The 22,034-nt window shown below is 42.0% G+C and overlaps 1 protein-coding gene across 6 annotated transcripts in view; it reads left to right on the top strand.

Annotated features, from left to right (window-relative positions):
* The window catches only part of celf3b (cugbp, Elav-like family member 3b), a 31,383-nt gene that overhangs the window by 1,970 nt on the left and 7,379 nt on the right, over positions 1–22,034 (top strand). For 4 of the 6 annotated variants that reach the window (XR_009394828.1, XM_059340079.1, XM_059340081.1 and 1 more), the window contains exons 4-10: positions 1,185–1,267; positions 18,898–18,948; positions 19,290–19,425; positions 19,538–19,617; positions 20,526–20,681; positions 21,138–21,282; positions 21,453–21,602. Coding sequence is in view for 5 of the 6 variants with exons in the window: in XM_059340079.1 (XP_059196062.1) it covers positions 1,185–1,267; positions 18,898–18,948; positions 19,290–19,425; positions 19,538–19,617; positions 20,526–20,681; positions 21,138–21,282; positions 21,453–21,602 (801 nt within the window). In the remaining variant the exon portion in view is untranslated. The remainder of the gene's footprint in view (positions 1–1,184; positions 1,268–18,897; positions 18,949–19,289; positions 19,426–19,537; positions 19,618–20,525; positions 20,682–21,137; positions 21,283–21,452; positions 21,603–22,034) is intronic. The other 2 variants (XM_059340082.1, XM_059340080.1) reach the window with 1 other exon arrangement.

The raw sequence follows: 22,034 nt of genomic DNA, 5'->3' as shown, positions 1-22,034 counted from the left end.
AATACTGTATAATACATGGTATATGGTGTCATAAAATATATGGAGTTGGGAGACACCTTATCTTTTTAATTATTAGGAGTCTTTAAATAATGGCCCCTTCTAACAATAGATCAGCAATAAATTGTACCAAACACACATACTCTCTCTCTCTTTCTCTCTCTCTCTCTCTCTCTCTCTCTCTCTCTCTCTCTCTCACACACACACACACACACACACAGGCACGCATGCACAATGACCTGGGGTCCTGTGTGTTACGAACCAGATTAGGCTGTATGCTCCAATCAGTGTAATGGGCCTGTAAGCCTGGGTGACACAGGGGAAAGAATCTGTTGTTTTGAGAATCCCCACGGCCACAGTAAGCCCCTCTTAAAGGCAATGAGATGGACCACAAGATGAATGTGTGTCTGTGTGCGTGTGTGTGTGTGTGTGTGTGTGTGTGTGTGTGTGTGTGTGTGTCTGATAATGTCGAGTCATTCTCAATTCTTCACATGTACACTTTGTGTGAATGTTTCGTCAAATCTTCTCTTCTTTACTCTTTGAATCTACATTAGTCTGTCTGTCTGAGATGTCACCGGGATGCTAACCTGCTGCTAATCTTGTTGTCTTAGTGCTGGTGACAGGTGTAGTAAACAGCTCTGGCCAGCCAGCTCTGCTACCTACCCCTCCCTCACACACACAGACACAGGTACAGCACATAGGAAAACAGAGGGAGTGTATTTGGAGTGATCGTGAGGCATGCATAGTGGTTGGTTTAGGGCAGAAAACCTGACTGTGCCCAGCCTGTAAGGCCTTGTTAGCCCCACGCACACGTCTGTGGTGCTGTCATGTGTGCTGACTCGTGCCGTGCCGTTCTGAAATGTGCCGTGCCGTGGAGTGTCCTTCTCTGCCTTAGATTGCATCATCATGGTGTTGTCAAGTCTAGTTACAGTGCATGAATATATATATTTTTTTAATCCTCTCGCACAGTTAGCCAAGTGATAAATCAGTATAGGTGACAAGTTTCCAGGGAAGGCATCAGAAAAGGAGACATTTAAATGATTTAAATGGTGTGGCTGTGTGTGTTTTTGTAGGGGGTGTGAGACAGAGACAGAGACTGACAAATATTAGAGCTATTCACTGACCTTTTATACCTTTACTCCTTTCCCTTCATCTTCTCTCTCCTCCCGTCTTTCTCTATCTGACAGGATGTGCGTTTCTGACGTACTGTGCGAGAGAGTCGGCACTGAAAGCCCAGAGCGCTCTACACGAGCAGAAAACACTACCAGGGGTAAGTGCACATCGCAAACAGACACACACACACACACCCCCAGACAGTACACACTTCACACTTACGCAAGAATACACACAAGCTTGCACGTACACTCATATCACAAGAGCCCCTCCCCCCACCTACACGCACATACGCTACCTCATATACACAAGCACAACTGGCCTCAGATCAGTGTGTGTCTATGCTGTCGGAGGTTCAGCTCCTATTAGTAACACTGTGACATAACTCAGCAGCCAGCAGGCGTCTTGCTGCTAAGGACAAACACTCCCTCTCACCGGAGACACGTAGGGTACTCCGTGAGCATAATCATCTCCATTTCTCTATCTTTCTCTGTCTCTCCATCTCTCTGTCGGCCTCTCCGTTAGCCTCCGGTGATAGAGCCCGCCTAGAGAGAGTGTGTAATTAATGTGGCCATTCCCCTTTGTCTCATCCCAGTCTCCCTCAGTCTCTCTTGTGAGGGATTGTGTGCTGCGGCTGGGCAGGGGTAGGACACTGTTCATTATGGATGGGGCACTATGCGAGATCTGTGTCTGTCTCTTAGGCTGTACCTCTCTGTCGCTCTCCCTCTCTTTTTTTCTCTCTGACCTGGTTTCTACTGCAGTTAAAACGGATTTTACAGTGGCTGTTTTGAAACATTTTGCATTTTTACCCTATTTCTTACACTGAACGTAGTGTGCACCACTGCCCAGCCAAGAGAGAGTGCTGTTAAAGTTTGTAGAGATGACATTTTCCCAGCCTTATTTAAACTCTGATTTGCAGCGGTTATAACAGAATAGTGAATGTACCTTCACCATCTCTGAGCCGTTCTCTATCTTATTCTCTCTGTGTCGCTCTGCCAATGATCGGAGTTTCAGTTCCTGCACCTTCTCTGCAGGCTGGGGTGTTGATAAGATCTCTGTGAGAAAATGGTTGGAGGAGAGCCTGAAGAAAAGGCTCTGGGGGGGAGGGGGAGATGTTCTGACACACACAAATCCCTGCATACATACATATGTATTGCAATCATGCATGCTTTTCCATGCCGCTGGGAAATGCATTCGTACACACATGCTCAGACGTACGAACACAGCATGTTAATAATGACATTAATCCAATTAGGGCCTGCTAAGGAGTCTGACCTTTCTGTGAAAATCACCTCTCTACTGTCTGCTGTCTCGTCCCTCCCTCTTGTGCTGCCCTTTGTCCTTTGACTCGTCCCTCTAACCCTTTCCTCTGGGCTTTACTTTTATCCTTCCCTGTTGAAGACATGAATAAGCGGGTAGTCGCAGCAGGAGCAGATAGTTGCAGTGAATTTCCGGATAAATTGTGATGAATAATCCGGACACACAGAGGAAACATTTGCAGGGAGGATACTCATTAGCCGTACAGATTTTCCTAAAGAGCCAGCACGAAACAATCAGAAGCACCACTCCCCTGAGGAAGACTAGTGCTGAATTGAGGGTGTGGCTGTCGTGTGCTGAGTTTTCAATAAGCCTGGACTTTCAAAGAACAACATTGCTGTTTCCGCTTTTCTCGATTTTGAGAGTTCTACCTCCCTTTTAGAGGTTGATATAAAAGAGATAACACCCATTATTCTCGCCAGTTTGAAGCAAAATGATTCGATGAAGATCCTATTAAAGCATGTTTATCTGAGTTCAGTGAATTGGATGAGGAATAACAGTAAATAGAAATTATGTAGGCAGTTTCTCACAAATGTTTCCGACTCATTCCCACTAACAAGCCCTTTGGTATGTTTTATTGCTGCTTGAGTTTCTTAAAGGATAAATCAAATTCTAATTCCTCCAAATAATTCCAGGGTATTTTTTGTTGCCTATATTTTAGCTTAAAGGCCTCCCCTGCCTGTATCTTCTCTAAGGTTTAGCTCTGCTATCACTTTCCACTACCTGTCTATACCCTTTCTCTATCCTGTGTCTTCCTCCCCCTCCCTGTCTGTTACCGTCTTTGACAGGATTTAGAAATGACTTCAGACGATTTCTCTCCCTTTCACACATCCTCTCATTGTCCCATTCTTTTCTTTCCCTAAGAATTGCTTTTTCATCTCTTCCTTATTCTCCCCTTTTATTTCTCTCTCCATGCTTTCCATTTTATCTCTTTTTTCCCCCTCAAATCCCCTCTGTCCTCTGCTCAACTCCTCCCCTCACGTCCCCCAGTTTCTCTGCACCAGTAGAATATTACAGAATGTTCTCTTCACTACCCCCAACCCTTTCATCACTCGCTCCTTTTTCCTCTCTAAAATCTCTTCATGGTATCCCTCTTTCATCCCCGCTTTTCCCTTCCTGCTGTCTTTTACTCATTTTTTTCCCCCTCGCTGCACGCTCACGCTTCCTCCTCGGATTCTCATTTCACAGTCATTTATGGTAACCCTTCTTCTAAGTCGTCCTCTCAACGTCAGTCCCCTTCTCTCTCTCCCTCTGACTCTCCCTCCACCCCCTCGCAGTTCCTCTACCCCTCGTCTCATTTCCCCTCCTCTTGATTAGTTGACCCTTTTGACCGTTTCACACCCCCGTCTCCTCCCCCTCCTCCCCATCTTCCCGGGCTCCACTTGTTAAGCTGCATGATTAGTTTCTCACAAACTCATTTTCATAGTCAGATCCTGGGCTCACCATAGGGCAAAGGAGGCTGAGGTGTGTGTGTGTCTGTGCGTGTGTGTACATCTTGAATCTTGGGATGCCTCTTAATTGCGGCTACTGGTGGAACGTCAGGCACCTCATACAACTTTAATAGAGCTGTAGCATCACACACTCATACAGATGTGTTTCTCCTACACCATGGCCAAGCAATTAAAGATTTGGTGACAAGTCCAATGCTACAGAGCGTGCTTGCTGCTTCTGTCTGTCACTCACTGATGGGATTTAACGCTGATTTAACAGTTCCAACCAGCCAGTAGAGGAATGAAAGGAAGGAGACAAACGCAGAGAGAGTCGCAGAAAAACTATACCTCAAATGTCCCCCGCTAGCTTCAGCAGGGGCAGTCGACTGTCAGATTGGAAAATGAGGAAAAGGATAGAGGGATTGTGAGAGAGAGAGGGAGATGAACAGATGGCCTTATCAGAGTGTCCTGCGCCTTGTGTTTAATTTGGACACAGAGAGGGAACGAGAAGCACAGAGGGAGCGTGAGATGAAGAGAGCGAGAGAGTTACATTATATTAGTCACAGTGGCAGAAATTTAACAGTGGAACCACTAGCAAGTCCCACTGTAGCACACAGATGTTTTGGTGTATTAGATGTGGAACAGAGATTCCCCCTGGGATGCATCCTCACCGAAGAGCTCATGTTTAGCTGTCGCATATCAGTGCTAATTTGCACTTGAAAATTGAATTTCTCATTTGCATGCAGGGGTTATGCCAAACGGGAATAATGAGGAAAATATTCAGCGAGGTAAAAATAAATGTAATTTTTGGTTTTAACGTGTTAATGCTTAACTAAAAACATGATTAATATGCTAATATAAGCGAACAGGACAGGACAAATAAGCAACTAAATGATACAATTAAATATCTACATCAACAGCCATTAACCAGTTGTGTCCATGCATTTACTTATTTATTCTTCTCACATCTACATTTGTGATATTGATTTACATTGTGCACACAGGAATATATGCTGTGCCACGGGCTATTGTCTTGTTAGTACAAAGGGTTGGTGGCCGTAGGCCGACAGCGTGTGTCCAGGGTCAGAGGTCAGGGCTCAGCCTCGAGTCAACAAATTCAGGGTGGCAGGTCTCAGAGCTGTAAAAAAAAAAAAAAAAAAAAAAAAAGAATGGTGACAGGGGGATTGCGATTTAGAAGTATTTTTTTTATCATGTCTTTGGTATTTATTATGCTTATGGATTGTTATGGAATATTTTTTCACAACCAAGTTTAAATATCAATAACCCTGACTCCATAATTGTATTTTCATGTGCATTCAAACCTGTATGGAAATGGCAAAATTCACTAAAACTTCCTCAATTGTGCAAAAAAAAAGCTTTCTTGAGTTTGTTTTTGCCTTTGTCAAAAAATATTTAATGAACCAAATGGGATATGGAAACACCTTTGCTGATTAATAGTAACCTTTGCAGAACTATATACATTTTTTATCAATAACAAATACAATTGTCTTTTATAATGTAATGCAAAATTCCAAAAGACCTCTCCATTTTTTTCTAGTAGATGGTTTAGATGGCCAAGACGAAATGTTTTGTTTCCAATTCACAGTCACAAGATCAGTACCATGCATTAAGCGTACCGCATACCACCAAGTCAGCTGAAACTAGACTTTGTGTAACTTTGTTTAGTCACTCCAAACCGGTTGATGGAGGTGGGCCTGATTTGCATATCTTTTTCGGGATATTTCCAAAGTTCACCTAAAGTTTGTTTGACACCTGAATGGAAACAAAACAGTTTGTCTATATTTCTGTAAAAAAGCAACAGTTTTATTTTGTAACACAAAATGTACAGTAATAATAATTCGTCCATGCTTTATCCTAATCTCTATCCTTCCTCCATCTCTCTCAGGCCACACTTCGCTCTGGGCTTGTTTAGATTTTAACCTCACATCTCCCTCCCCCTCTCTATCTATCGTTCTATCTCTCCCAAGCCAACTGCTGCTGTATTTCCTCCCTTATCTTTCCCTTTTGTTCTCTACCGTTGATATCTCTCCCTCCATTTAATCTGCACTCCCTTCTCTCTGCATTTATCACTCCCTTCATCTTTGTTCTACTTCAAACACAAGTGTTCGTACATATACACAGATATACATGTACACGATTGCACACACACACACACACACACACACACACATATGCATCACATATGCATCTGTTTGGTCACGCTGGCATCCGCAGATCTCAGTGTAGGTGAAATTAAAGTGTGATAAGCAGCTTACCAGGTGTGTGTTGTCATGCTTCAGTGCTCTCCAGGCAGCACTTTGCTCCCTGTTCTTTGATTAGAACCTAACCGAAGCCTGCACACACACACGCACACACACACACACACACACACACACTTAAACATGCACACATTGTACCTCCCATAACATACTTGATGCCTAATGAATTATTAAAAAGGCAGAAGAAGCGCCAAAGGACAAGTAGTTAACAATAACTGATACAGCAGAAGATCGATACGCATATGAAAATATAATAAAAGTTCGTAGAAGTGATATTGATTAAATGGTATGACAGCCTTCCTCAGCCAATAAACTGGAGTAATTCCAGGGTTACTGCTGGATCATGCAAACATGACGGGAGCTGTTGTGTATTTTATTGAGCCAGGACTGAAGAGAGAGAGAGAGAGAGAGAAAATGAGAGTAAGAGTGAATTTGTTATTTATGTCCCGGGGCTGAAAGGCTATATTTATTTGCATGCACAATATGGACTCACATGGACTCAGCTGGGTACTCTCAAGGTGCAGCAGCTCAGTGGTGATGCCAGTGCTACTTCTCTATACTAAGCGTTATAACACTGAAAGGTAAAATATGTAACATTTCCACATTAAAATGTCTAACAATTACATAGACATGTGCTATATTTTTTGTTGAGGTGTGTTCTAACAATATCCCAGATGTTTCCAACAGTGTTCAAGCCCAAATTAATATTATTCAAGGTAATGGTGCGTTTCATTTGGTGGCCTGTATTCTGTGTCATATCCTCTTTGTCCCTCTAGTTGCTCTAACTTTCTGGGAAACACCAGATGATGTTAGAGAGTCACATAATTATACTCAGTAACAGGTATACAGCATTTGTTCTGCCACACAGCATCAATTTTCATTATTTTTATGCCATTTTGCAATACAGTAGTCCAGTGGAGACTTCATTTATCAATATGATATTTCAATTTCGATATAGCTACTAGGAGCTACTATGACAAGTGGCTCATGCCAGCTACCAAGCTAAAGCCTACGGTAATATTAGAACATTTGAACAATGTATACACTCAAAAAGTTATTTTAGTATGTTTTGATGCCGGATAACAGAGCTGGGTATTATTGAAATGGTATTATGTGGCAACTCATCTGATGGTTAGTTAGCAAAACAACGTTACATTAGCCAGCTTAACTTGCAGCTATTTCGTCAGAATTAAATTACATAACTTGAATCAACATTAGGTAACGTATTGTGAATATCTTGAAAAATGTTTTGTTTGGCAATTCAAAACTGTCCCTTTTTTGTAGTGTTAGGAGAATCACTGGGAAGTAAGACAATGTTTTCATGCATCCAGTTGATGTTTACCAGATCGGCTCAGGCCGTTTAATGTGTGCATGTTGTGTATGTTCTGTGTGTGTTTCCATGTGGAATCTAAGATGCCTGGCAGGCAGCCTCCCTATGGGGCAAAGCTATGATGAGCAATTATCCACTAGGGCGACTTTGTAGGCTAATTTAGCATATTTATGTGGTCAGCAGCACTGTTTACTATTCCCCTTCACTGCTTACTGCTGCACTTTCAATTCAGAACAGACCCCAGCTCTCTCTCTCTTTCCCTCTCTCTCTCTCTCTCTTTCATTTTCTCTCTGTCTCTTCCCTCTCTGCCATCCCTCTGCCTCTATCTCTCCCCCGCCTGATGGGGTTTGTGATGTGTATCGCTCCCCCCTCCCTCGTGCTGCTCTCTATTTTTATCCTCACTGTGTGTGGTGTGGGATGGGAAGGGAGTAGAGGGACAGGTGTAGAAAAAGTGTGTATGTGCGTGCGTGTGTGCAAGAAGTAGAGGGAAAGAGGAGGAGCCGGAAAGAGTGATACAGAAGGGGTATGCAGAGTAGAGGGGTGTTAGTGTGGGGTTGTGTACAGCTAAAACCAAGGGGGATTTGGCTTGTTTGCTTCAAACATAAGTCTTTGCTGTGCGTGTGTACTTTGGATATATGTGTGCTTGCATGTGTGTGTGCATCTGTGCATGCAACATGGACAGAGAAAGAGGGCCTGCTTCATATTTCACCACAAAATTGAGGCAGAATCTAATCATAGCCTAATAAAAGCCTGACCCTGGAGAGCGGCTGCCTCTCTCAGGCCTACACACACACACACACACAAACAGAGGCACATTTGTATCTTGGCCAGATTGATTGTATTTGTGTGGACACATGATTACCAGGTTACGTGATTGTTCACTGCCAATTCTGTGTCTCTCAGATGCTGAGCCCTAAAGTAGCCCAAAGTTGAGCTGAGTCCATATCACACACCATCTGTTTTGTAAATCCAGCCAGCTACAAAAATCTGCAGGGCCCAGTTTCCACATTCATAGATTCAAAAGAACGGTTTAGTTGCAATTATCTGTCATCATTATTGCATCTGATGCTGGACGTGCTTTGTTCTCGCAACTTAAAGCTGGCTTCAAACCTGGAGTGAAGCACAGCATGGGCAGCTTCACTGTGCTCATTTAAATCCTGGATTCTCACACAGCTTATCGCAAGATGCACATGTAAGATGATGAATTTAGAAATGAAAGCATGTCCATTGGTAAAATCCTCACATTTAAATTAGACATTAAAACATCCAAATTGACAGATATAAATAGTCTAATTTGACTGATTATTGGAAGCTCACAAGCTGGGGTGTCTTTCATTTATGTATTTGGGTTTTTAAGGGATTATCAAGGAAGAAAACAAGTGCCAGCAAGCAGAGTGTGCCAAAAAATCACTTAAATGTAGCAAGCTTAACAGATGCCCAGATCTTGGGAAGGGCTTTGATCATTGAGCAGTGTCACTGACTTCCAGTGCCAGATCATATAGCAGGCATTGCTCATTTTTTACATCATTTACTGTAACATTCAACCTTTCCCAAGCACGGACCTTATTGTCCTACGTCTGGTACATTTGGCTGCCAAAATGCATGCATATACTGAACTCCATAAGTCCAGATTTCAGGTAAACACACAAAAAAAAACTCCTCTGCAGAATACATTATTAAAAGTCAAGGACAATGTTGAGACTGTTGGACTACAACCTGAGGCCTGCAATCCAGACACTTTGTCTCAGCATGTAATATTGATATGTCTGCACTAAGCTGGACGTATGGAGCTGGGCCCATACAGCGGGGGTGAATGAGTGTGTGAATTCGTCTGAATGAAAAGGGGGTTAAGAGTGGTGGAGGAGGGCCGTGAAGAGGTTCGGTATGAATAGGGGTGTATAGACAGGGAGGGGGCAGGGTGAGACAGGGGAGGAGCAGAGGAGGTCGGGTTAGAGAGAAGGCGGAAACAAGACAAAAGTTTGCCATAATGAGCGTGGAGGAAGGGGCAGGCGGGTGGTGAGTGGAAGAAAAGGGTTTTTCTGGGTGGTGGCAGAGTGGGAGGGAGTCAGGGCGCACTTCTGTCACTTTAAACAGAGACATCTGTCAGAGGGGGCCACTGGTGTGTGTCTGCATATGTGTGTGCGTATATATGTGTGTGTGTGTGTGTGTGTGTGTGTGTGTGTGTGTGATTAGGCAAAGCAAAGGGGATGACGGGACTTAAGTTGCACCTGGGGTGTGACCCCTGTTCTGAGGTCTCCTCTCTAACCACACTTCAACCTGCTGTCTCTATAACTGCCCTTTCACACTGACCACAGCTTTATAGCTTTACAGACCAAATTACACTCTTGTAGATCACCACATTTCACAACGCTTTGTTCAACAACAGAAGATAGGAGAACAGGACAACAGGGCTTGTGTTACTCCGTCTTCTTTGTTTTGTTAATGAAGCCCTTTTTTAATAATGCACACAAAAGATTTATGTTTAAAGTTTTCGTGTAAATAATTGTAAGTTTTGTTATGTTCAAAAGCAAGTTTTTAGTGCCTGAATGTAGGATTGTGGATACTTATTTGCATTTTGAGAATAGTTTGTAAAATTGTAAGGTTTATAGATGAGATTGATATGTAAGATTTAGTTTTAACTTCTCATTAGTAAGCCAGACATGTACTCTTTCGATTCATACACCCATAGGCCTGCTTATTGAGTGTATGACTTTAATCTTAAGATTTAAAAGATTGACATTCAGTGCATCCTGACCTTGATAGAAAATATCATGAGGTAAAAATAAGGAAAGATGTGAAGTAATGGTTGTCAGTTAGTAGAAAACAACAGCAGCAGAACATAACAAAATTCAAGGGAAAGCTCAAGATTTCTTGAGAGATTCAGGCATTGAACTGATCTTTTTTATTTATGCTGTATACACACAGCCATACAACACATGACATATGTGATGATACATTTATATTATAAACTCACCATCCCCACGCCTCCCTAATGTGGAAACAAGAGGCATCAACCTGCATATAGAGTGGCTTGTTTATAAAGCTATTACCAGGGAGACAATTCTGAAAAAAAAATGTAATGAATTTTTAAAAAGTAAATACATGAATGAAACTAAATAAAATCACAATATAATTAAATGACAAGCATGTCTTTCACATAGTATTCCAAAATAGTGTGACTCCATCTCGTTTTTTACACTGACGTTTTTATTGAAGAAATATACATTCCTCATTATTGTTCTGTCTTGTCCTACATCCTAGAGGGATCTAAAGAGAATGTCTTGGAACTAATCAGCCAAATCTAGATTGTAAGTAAAGTGAGTTTTAGAAATTGTAAATATGCCTCATGAATTACTCCACAGTGAAATTGAAGTGAGTAGTTTGAGATAAAATAAAAAACATCCCACTTTAAATTGGCCTGTATGCACAAAAACCAAACCAATATTAGGCTTTTTTCCCTTTCAGTTAAGCCTTTATAGAACATACATGCCATTTGCATATTTGCCTTGTCTAAATTTTACGGGATGCTGCAGCCTAACGCTGTGACTATCTGAGCATCCAGAAATGTGTCACTGGCTCGGTATTGAATGTAATCTCAGTGAATATGAGATTTTTGCAATCATGAATTTGTACGGCTTTGAGCAGCCTTTTTAATTCACCAGCTCATTTCCCAAAGGACTTACACTCCCTAAAATAGAAAGAAGGTCCAAGTGCATAGGTCTAACAGTTATCCGCTATAGTGCTGTTGGATTATGTTGGACTAAATCCAAAGGATCAAATTTCAGTGAGTGCTCCACTGCTGCATGCAGAATGTCCTCATTGGGGTTTGACAAAAACAGCATAATATTATAGGGATCAACAGGGTAGTTAGTTCTGCTTTATGCATGGTTTGATACTATTTGTTGAAGGCAAAAAGAGAGGGCGCGAGAGAGGAGAATATGTTGGTAATCCATGCTCCAGTAGAGAGGCTGATGAAGGGTTAACAGCCAGATAAAGTATTGAGTGGAGGAGAAGGAGGGCAGACTTCTCAGGTGTGAAGAATGGAATGAGAGAGACAGAGGAAGGAGGGATGAGAGCAGGGGGATGGGCCGCTCAGGAGCTTGTATTATGGTTGCAGGCCCCCCGTTGCCAGGCAACGGAGCGAGCGAGATGCCAGGTTGCTAGGTAACCTGGGGGATGCAAAGCCTAACGTGGTGCGAAAGATAGAGACGGGAGAGAGGCGGGGTGGAGCTGTGCTGCTGGGCTGCTCCACCTTCCCGCTCACTCGCTCCGTTTCTCACATCTCAGTGTTTTCATCCAGCTGTGAATGAGAGCCGTAAACTCGGTGTCATCAGGGAGCCAGAGCGTTGCATGCTACATATCCTGCCAGCTTTGCTGAAATATAAACACGCTGAAAAACACAGATGATACACGCAACAGAACGGATATATAGATGAATAACTGAGAATGTGACTCTTTTATTTTGGTGATTGGACATCACATGTGGTGTCTTTAGGGAGGGTAGGGCTGGAACTAAGGATTATTTTCCTTTATGAATAATGTTCCTTTTTTCACTTTTATCATGTATGTTCTTATTGATTCTTTTATTAATAATTTGGGTTTAAAAGCCCATCATTCCAAAGTTTTGGAATTTGAGATTTTTAAAAGAAAACATAATTAGTTGACTGTCAAAATATCTACTGACTGTGATAAGGTGCTATTGATTTAACTGGGCATTTCATTGAAATTTTAATTTCTTCGGAAACATTTTCAGATTTATTTATTTATTTTAGAGACTAATTTCTGAGGATACATATGATGCCATAATTTATTTTTTTAATGGTTATGTGAATATTCCTTTTCTCCTTACAAAGTAGCTTTGTATTATTCAAATGCACATAAGTAGAATTAAACTTTTTTTTAAATAGTTGCAGATAAATTATATGACAGTGTTAAATATGTCCACACTTATTAGAACATTCTTGCTGTGTAAAATGAAAAATAAAAGCCCCTCCTACTAGCATGACCATCATATCCATACTACAGTTTGTTTGTGTGTTAATATCTTAATTAAAATGAAAAATGATCTAGCCATTAAATCACAAATTTTATAATATTATATTTTTTAAATATTGGCCAACTCCAGCATAAAACCACATTCAGACTTCTAATTTATACAATATCTTTTCCACATCATTTTTGGACTGATCAGCATGAAAAGTTGGTACTTTATATGGTTCAAAATCAAGCAGAATTATATGAAACATTTATGTAGTTTTTTTGCACAAAAAAAAAAGAAGACAAATACAGAGTGAGCAGTCCTGCTATTTAGCTCAGTTTTGGTTTTGCCAAGTCAACATAACACTGACGATAATGAGTTTGCAGGCCTGCAAGGCTTGTTACAGCAATGATGAAGAAAAAAAGAGAGAAAAGAGAGAGAGGAGAAACATGAGAGGAGGGAATGAATGGCATAGAGTAGGAGAGAAAAAAAGAGGGAAAGAAGGGGAGAAGGAACGGATGGAAAAAGATATTAAAAAAAAAAAAGCAAAGATGTCCATGTCATCAGGCAGGGTATGGAGGGATTATGGAGTTGAGAGTGAAGAGAGGGGAATTGAGGATGGGGGAAGAGGAAGAGGGAGAAATAATGCTAGATCGTGAGGAAGGGATAAAAATAGTTTTCCTTTCTTGTGCACTCTGGAAAATGGACATCTGAAATTGTGTGGATGGAGTATTCCAGAGGGAGATTGAAGGGGGAAGGGTGGGTGTGTGTGTGAGGATGACAGATATGAGTGCATCTGTACACACGGGCACACACACACACACACACACACACACACACACCCACACACACAAACAAACAAACACACACAAACACACTATTGTCTGTTGTCATGCCGGGAACTGTAATCAGTTTTATATTTCTGTTTGTGGAGAATTGTCCAAATAATAACATTGATTAAACATAGTATTTTAATCCATGTTCCAAACTGTGCATTTACACACACACACACACACACACACACACACACACACACACATTTACATACACACGCTACCCCCTACCCTCATGATGTGGTGCAATGGTTTGTTCCACTGATTTTTGTGTAGGTGGGGGAGGGGGTAGAATACGATTTGATTGGATAATCCAAGGATTTAATATCCCCTAATCCTGGCACAATCCTCTCTGCGTTACTGCAGGGAGTAAGATTAACTGTATGTGTGTAGTATGTGTTTGTTTCTGTGTGCGTTAAAGGGTGGGTGCTCCGTATGAGGAGTGTATACAGTGTGTGTGTGCATATGTGAGTGACATGTACTGTGTGTCTATTCGTTTTGGCATCACGGCATGCAAATGGAGCTGTGTTTGCATGCTGGGTTTGGTCATGCGTGCGTCAGTGGACGACGTGCCTCCACTGAGTGTGAGTGGTCATGCAGGCACACACACGTTCATATATATCACATATCTCGCCCTCATGCACCGCCGCGCTGATGCTACTCACATATGAATTCCCTTCCCTCAGAGATACAGAAAAAGGGCTTCTTAGTATTCAGCAGGACGGATCAAACCTCGCTACAGTGTGAAGCCAGCTCCTTGTACGTGCACACGTTTGCAGATGGTTACTGTTAATTAAGTCTTAATTGGAACGTGAGTAATTAGAGGATAATTTTACTTGAAAGGAGCGTGCGGCTGTTCATGTGTGTTGGAGTAAAGGAAGGGGAAAGAGTGGAGTACAGTGTGACTGACTAGCAGGGACTGTACTTTATTTGCATTTTTCTATCAGGCTCAAGGGAATTTTAATTACTCTACTACAATATAGATTCAGTTCCCTCACCTTCTCCCTCTCCTCCTCTTGCTCAGAGCCAAATCACACTCACTTCTTCCTCTGGATACTGCCCCATATCTCTCATAAATCTTGTGCCCTGTTCATTTCCTTGTTCTCATACATTTTTACTCAATGCTCATTTCTCCCGTGTTACAAGGAGAGATAAAATGAATCGGGGGAACGGTGTTGAGGAGGATAGTATGAAGCCAGGAAAGCACTCACCAGCACAAATTCTTTGTTTACCCGAAGAGCACAGCAGTCGCCCTTGGCAACCAGCATCCTTGTTTACTTACCCAGTGTGCCGTCATATGATTGCCATGACAACGAGCCGGTTGCCATGCCAATTTTCCGATGCCATTGTGTTGTGTGTGTCTTTGTAGCAGCAGTGTGCACCTCTCACCTGCTGTCTTCATGTTCAGTTTCTCTGGATTTTTCTCCATCTCCTCTGATTCTTCCTCTCGTCTTTCACAATGCAATGACAGTTGTTATTAGCCTATATCGGCGTATCAAAGACATATCAATACCGGTGTATATGCTGTCCGATATGTGCCATAATGAAAACTAATTTTACACAATACATAATGTAGAAAATGTTACTCGGCGTGACTTAGAAATGGTGCTAGCTATTATTTTTAGTATTGTTTTTTTAATAGTCAGCAATTGACTGAAACTGAACAGTAATGATGTTTAATTAGCTATTTATTTTATTCCCCCCACATCAGTTACCAATTAATTTTCTACTCTAAAATCAGTAGCCACATCTGTCTCAGAAATCCCATATTGTTCAGGCTCTACTTTATATTATGTTGTTTACGACAAATGTATAAGCCACTACCAATATTAGTGAAATTCCACAACTCTCAATACCCAATTCTATATCATGAAAAAGCAAAACAATTAATCCATTGTGCTTCAAGATAAAGTATTTTATTAAAAAAAATTTGACATTTCATTAAGAATGTCACCAACATTTTGACCAATATGATGCCAGAATATACAGCCTGGTTTTCCAGATCATTGTAAGACTTGGTTGCAGCGCCAAAGTGTTGTCAAATGAACAGAAAATAATATACTGCCATGTTTTACTGTCTTTTCTGGCCGTATTGCATCTGTCCTCTCATCTGCTCTCCACGTCATAGTTTTACACACACAAACACATACACATACACAATTAAAAGTGAATTGCTCTTTAAAAGAGTGTACTTGCATTACTATGCTATTATATTATGATCAGTGGCATAAAACTATCCTAAATGACAACAGTATCATGTATTGGAATTCTTTGTGGGGCAATATATCATCCAACAAAAAAGTAGTGATTGTGATAGGCCTACTGCATAGTTCGATGGCACTGTCTGCATTCTGGATTTTGCTGATTTATTATTAATCCTTGAGGAGCCGCCTCAATCACAAAGTACATCCCTTATAGTTTTTCTTTTTGATGAGAAGGTTCCCTGCGTTGTTGTTCTTCCATGCTGGTATACATTTTTTTCTTCTTCCTTTGGTATTTGACTCCAGACTGGAAAACGTGTAAGCGTATATGATGCCCCCAGCAAGTCCCACGAATTGCATCCATGCTACCTGTAGTAACTGTAGAAAAACAAGTACTGTCACATTTTCAGAATTGTGACATCTCTATTATGTGGTTACTTTAAATTAGTAAAAAGGTCAGTGTAGTTCAAGCAAAGTCTCATTCACAGAAACAGATTGATAAGTCTTGATTGATAAGCTTCAGTTGGGAATCATTAGGTGCTTCTGTTCAGTCTGTTTTACAGTCACAAGGATGAGCCTGAATAGGGCTAATGAAGGAAGTAATGGGAGAGGTGATGGATGGATAGACAGATGGAGAAAGGGTTAGTGGACACAAATCTTGCTACAATCAGCCTGCTCTACAACACAGGCCGAAATCAATGAACAAGACGGGACTGATCGATGAGTTGATAGTGCAAGATGGATGACGGCGTGGAAGGATAGCAATTGAACCAGGACTGGGATATGATGGATGGATGGATGGATGGATGGATTGTTGGGTGAATGGATGGATGGATGGATGGATGGATGGATGGATGGATGGATGGATGGATGAATTGATGGATGGATGGATTGTTGGGTGAATGGATGGATGGATGGATGGATGGATGGATGGATGGATGGATGGATGGATGGATGGATGAATGGATGGATGGATGGATGGATGGATGGATGGATGGATGGATGGATTGTTGGGTGGATGGATGGATGGATGGATGGATGGATGGATGGATGGATGGATGGATGGATGGATGGATGGATGGATGGATTGTTGGGTGGGTGGATGGATGGATGGATGGATGGATGGATGGATGGATTGATGGATGGATGGATGGATTGTTGGGTGGATGGATGAATTGTTAGGTGGATGTATGGACAGTTTGAATCCAAGGTCACTGAAAACTGTGGGGGTGTGTGTATCTGTAAGTTTATGTTTATCCCGACAGCTCAAGTCAATAACGGTGTTAAAAATGTACATCATTCCTTCCTCCGTGTGTGTGTGTGTGTGTGTGTGTGTGTGTGTGTGTGTGTTTTATGTGAATGTGTGTGCAGATGTGTTTGCATCTGTGTGGGTTCGTGTCTCTGACTGTGTGTGACGGCCTTGCCTTAGATCAATAGCTTTGTGGTGACAGCTAAGAGCTGATTAATCAAATGTATGGATCTGTCTCTCTCTGCTCTGCCCTCTCCTCAATTACCAGCTTCATTACATTGCCTTAACACCCCACTGGGACCTCTCTCCCTTCTTCCTCCTCATCCCCTCCCTCTCCCCTCCTTCTCCACCCTCTTCCTCCTCCTCTCTGTCCCTTCCTGTCCCTTTTCTCATCCTCTGTTCTTCCCTCTGAGTTTTTTTCTCCTCCCTGTCATAGATGGAAAATACAGCTAATTCAGTCGCTTTTGCTACAAATCACTTTTTGACTGGCAGCGAGACAAGGCATTAATTACTCCATTTTACACTTTATTGCAGCTTAGTTCAGATCTTTAAATTTGAGCCTGATTGATAAGGGTGTTTATTCAAAAATGTAAGATGTTTGTTTTGATTTGGATTTGATACATTTCAAAGCTTGGATTGGAAAATAGGAGTGTCTACCACACAAGCACGCAGTTACTCTTTTTGGCTTTGCTTTTTGTATCGATGTCACTCCCTTCTTCAAATCTTCCTCTCCTCCTCTGGATCCATCCATTTCTTCCTTTCTCCATTCCATGCACTTCTTCCCTCTTTTCATCGCCATCATTCTGCAGTCCTTCTCCTCCCCACCTCATCCCTCTGGCATTAACACTCTGTCTCATTGCCTCAGTGCTATGACTAAGCACTGTGTGTGTGTGTCTGTGTGTGTGTGTGTGTGTGTGTGTGTGTGTGTGTGTCTGTGTGTGTAGTATGTTTCGGTGTTTGTGACAAATCCGTGTGTCCATAGATGTATATGCATGGAGGAGTTGTTCAGAACATGTTTGTGCATACGTGCATCAGCACTCAAGGCGATGGAGCTCTGTAGTCGTGACATTTTTTAGATGGAGCAAGTCACGACTGAATCACGCCCCTCTCCTCCCCTCACCCCCTCTTTCTCTTTCTATTCTTTTTGAATCATCCTCTCAGGGGCAGCTTTGCTTTCATCCTCCCACTCTCTGTCTCACTCCTCGTGTAATGCTTCTTTTTCCAGCGTTTCCATTCACTCCCTGGGTTCCTCTTGGCCTTCCACCTGCCCTTTCAGTCGGTCGAAGTCAGCCGGGGTCCCCCAGGCCTGACTCTCGTTCTCTATCCTTTTATTTTTAGCTGACTGCGCCTGTTCGCTTCACACACTTGTCATCTCATCTCATCTCTCCCCCCAACCCCACCCCCCTTCTCTCTATCTCAATCTACTCTTGTGCCTCATCTAATCCGTGGTTCTTCTGTAATCCAGATCAGCTGGCCTGCATTCTTAATCTCGTCACTTCTCAATCCCCCCTTCATTCTCTGTGTGTGCGTTTGAGTGTGTGTGTGTGCGTGCGTGCCTTTGAGAGAGAGAGAGATCAGACATAGTAAGGTTGTGTGTGTGTTTTGACACAGAAAGAGAGCAGCCTGGGACAGAGTTCAGACACACCTGTCACCTGTTAAACTTGATTTATCAGTGACTAAAACAAACACACACACACACACACACACACACACACACACACACACACACACACACGATCAGCACTGCAAGTGCAACATTTTGGTCAAAAGCCTCTGTAACAAAATAATTTGTCAACATGGATCACAAGTTCTTATGCTAAATATAACAATTGCATTGTTTATAAAATCTATTTCATGCAGGTCAGTCGAATCAAGTAACTAAAATTGTATATGTTTTCATTTATTATTTTTACACTGGTATTAATAATTTCCACTCATTTCTCATTTCACCTGTTACTTTTTTGGGTTAGAATAGTCAGCTGGCCAATCCTGGCACAGTGTTGTCGTTATAAATAAATACATGAAATATATATATTTAAAAACAAAGGTTGCGAGACTGTTTACTGTAAGTAGAGCCAATCCTAAAGACATGTCCTGTGATAAGACAAATGGAGAGAGACTTGTTTACGTTGCCCATCTGTGTTAATGTTCCTTCTTGTTTGTTTCACAGATGAATCGGCCAATCCAGGTGAAACCAGCTGACAGCGAGGGCAGAGGAGGTGAGACACACACCCAAACACGGCTACACATACACAAACACACATCTCAGTGTGGCAGAGAGAGGGGTTGGTGTCAAGTTGGATCAGATAGAGATGGAAAGTAGTCAACGGGGTGCTAGATACACACACAAGCACACACAGACACACATTTCAATCACACTCTTTCCACTCCCCTCGCTCATCACCCTTCTCTGTAGTCAATACTGCTCCCTGGTGGACAATAATGGTAGCTTCTATTTCTATTAACGGAACTTCTATAGTTTGATCGATGGAGGTGTGACCAGTCCAAGGGAATTAGAGTTGATTTTTTACCATTTCCTTTATTTTCTTCCGCATTATTGGTCTCTCAGAGGACAGGAAGTTGTTTGTGGGCATGCTGGGAAAGCAACAGAGCGATGAGGACGTCAGAAGACTGTTTGAGCCCTTTGGCAGCATAGACGAGTGTACTGTGTTGAGAGGACCTGATGGCACCAGCAAAGGTAAAACACAAACAGAACATATGCTTACACATTCAAACTGCCTTATTAAATGTAGTAGTGCTTTGTAGTTAAAGACAGTCTGTGTGCTGTAAGTGACTCTGTTTTGTTGCAGGGTGCGCTTTTGTAAAATTCCAAGGACACGCTGAAGCTCAGGCTGCCATCAACAGCTTGCATGGAAGCCGCACAATGCCTGTAAGTTGCATTCATGATATTACAAATGAGTAAAAACATACCAGGGATGTGCACCATAAGTCTAGTTGATTAATCGTTGCGCTAGTTGCCACCAGAAATACTAGCCAGTTCAATGTAATTAAATTGCATATTGATATAACTTATACTGAAATGTCATGTCATCCTCGTCAAATATTGTTGTTTTTTACTGTAGGATAGGCTGTCTGCTATGCAATTGAATTTACCCAATGAAAATGCTGTAACAATAATCCGTTTCCTCAAAATGTATAACGAATATTTTTTTCAATAATTGTTTTTTTTTTCTTTTATTTAGTGAGTTGTTGTGTTTTATAGGATAATGTGCAATGTTCATAATGCATTAAGTTTCACACATCTCAAGAGACAATTTGGTTGTTGAAAAATAGGATTAATTATTTGAAATGGCTTGTAAAATCTAGGAAATATTTTTCAGACAATGTTCAACATTATAGATTAAACCTATACATAGCTGTTAAAATAAATTGTCAATGTACATTGATTGCTGTGGGTATAAATTATTTATGTAGATGTCTTGAAAGTGCTTGAATTTTACTCTATGAACCCTGCACAAACAACACACACAGACAGGGCAAGGAGACACATGGTCTTCCAAAGACATGTGCATGAGTCATGTGGGAGCGTTTAAATTTTCTGTAGGTAATAATATAAGTAATGTAATCATCTGTCTTCTTTGGAGCTGCCCTGGGCATCATCAACATGCTGCGATAGCCCTGAGCCCCTTGTGAATCGTAAATGTATTAAGTGGCTGGAGAAAATGAATGAATTAATAAACATGGAGCCCGGTCCCATTAACACATAAAGAAGATAACATGTAACATCACTTGTAATTGCAGTTGAAACTCACTCTGTCTCCATCTCTGGCTGCACAGGGAGCTTCGTCCAGTCTGGTGGTGAAGTTTGCCGACACAGAGAAGGAGCGGGGGCTGAGGAGGATGCAGCAGGTGGCCTCCCAGCTTGGCATCTTCAGCCCCATGACCCTCAATTTCCCCGCCTACAATGCCTACACACAGGCGGTCAACGCACAGGCAAGCAGTGCACGAATGCACAAACACTCACTGTACAACATGCACATAAACGCACTGAGTTTGTAAGGGGAGTGCTGTGCTTATGAAAGGATGTAATAAGTTTGAAGAGGCTATCAGTGGTCTAATTGGGGCTAATGTTATTACCCAGACAACAGAACATACGTCATCTGGCATTAGCTTTCCCGCAACACACAACCATTAACCCACTGACTCAGGACATAATGGCCTTGTAATTAGATCTCTATTCATCTGTTCCTCCATCACTCCCTCACCCTGCCCCTTCCTCTCCCTTTTTCCCTCTCTTTGTCTCTCTCTCTCTCTCTTTTTCCCATATCCATTTAACTGTCTCTTTGTCCTCTCTCTCCCTCTCCCTCACTTTTTCCTCTCGTTCTCCCTCCCCCCCCCTCCTCTTTCTCCATCCCTTTCCTCTCTCTCTGTTTCCTTCCCTGTCTACAGCTTGTCCAACAGCAGGCCCTGGTTGCCCAGTCAGCGTACTTGTCTCCTGTCGCAACAGTTGCCGCCGTACAGATGCAGCAGATGGCGGCGCTCAATGCCAACGGAATCATTGCCACACCCATTACACCCATCACGCCGTCCTCGGGTAGGCATGCATACTCTTGAACTTGTGTGTGGTCAGACACATGTACAGGAGCTGTATTGTAGTTATCAGCTGTATATCATAGCCCAAAACAAGGAAATATTTTCAGGAGGTATAGTGAAAGAGCTGCAATGACTGAGACTCATTATCTGGACTGTGATCTGCATTTGTAGGTACAAACACTCCACCAACCATCGCAGCAACGCCTGTGCCAGCTCTCCCTCCGCCACTAGGAGTGAATGGTTACAGCAGTCTGCCAGCCCCCACCAATGGACAGCAAGCAACAGAAGCACTATACACCAATGGCGTTCACCCATATCAAGGTTTCTTTTTTTTCGATTTTTTTATTGGGTTTCCAGCAGACAGTACAACACAATTCAACATGCAACATCCTAGACTCCGCCACCCTCACTCTGCCATCCATCCCCTTGGATTACTCAAGGTCACTAAAAGGAATAATACATATAAATGAATAATTATAACTACAATTAAACAAACAAATACTTAAAATAATAAAGTAAGAAAAAGGAAAAGAAGAAGCAAAGAAATAGGGATTTGGATTACTCTCATTCTCTCCAACAGGTTTCACTCAGGCAGTGCCATCTGTCTCCGGAGTGATTCTGAGGCTATTAATAAAGTCCAGAAGGGGATTCCAGGTCCTGTGAAAGGCTTTAAGCGATCTTTTTATTGAGAATCTTAATCTTTCTTGCTTTATGCATTCCAAGATTTCATGTATCCATCTGTCGCGTGTCAGA

This window comes from Centropristis striata, chromosome 8 (assembly GCF_030273125.1).
Source record: "Centropristis striata isolate RG_2023a ecotype Rhode Island chromosome 8, C.striata_1.0, whole genome shotgun sequence".
Taxonomy (NCBI): domain Eukaryota; kingdom Metazoa; phylum Chordata; class Actinopteri; order Perciformes; family Serranidae; genus Centropristis; species Centropristis striata.
Note: the sequence above shows the minus strand (reverse complement) of the source record. Positions and strands in the feature narration are given on the sequence as shown.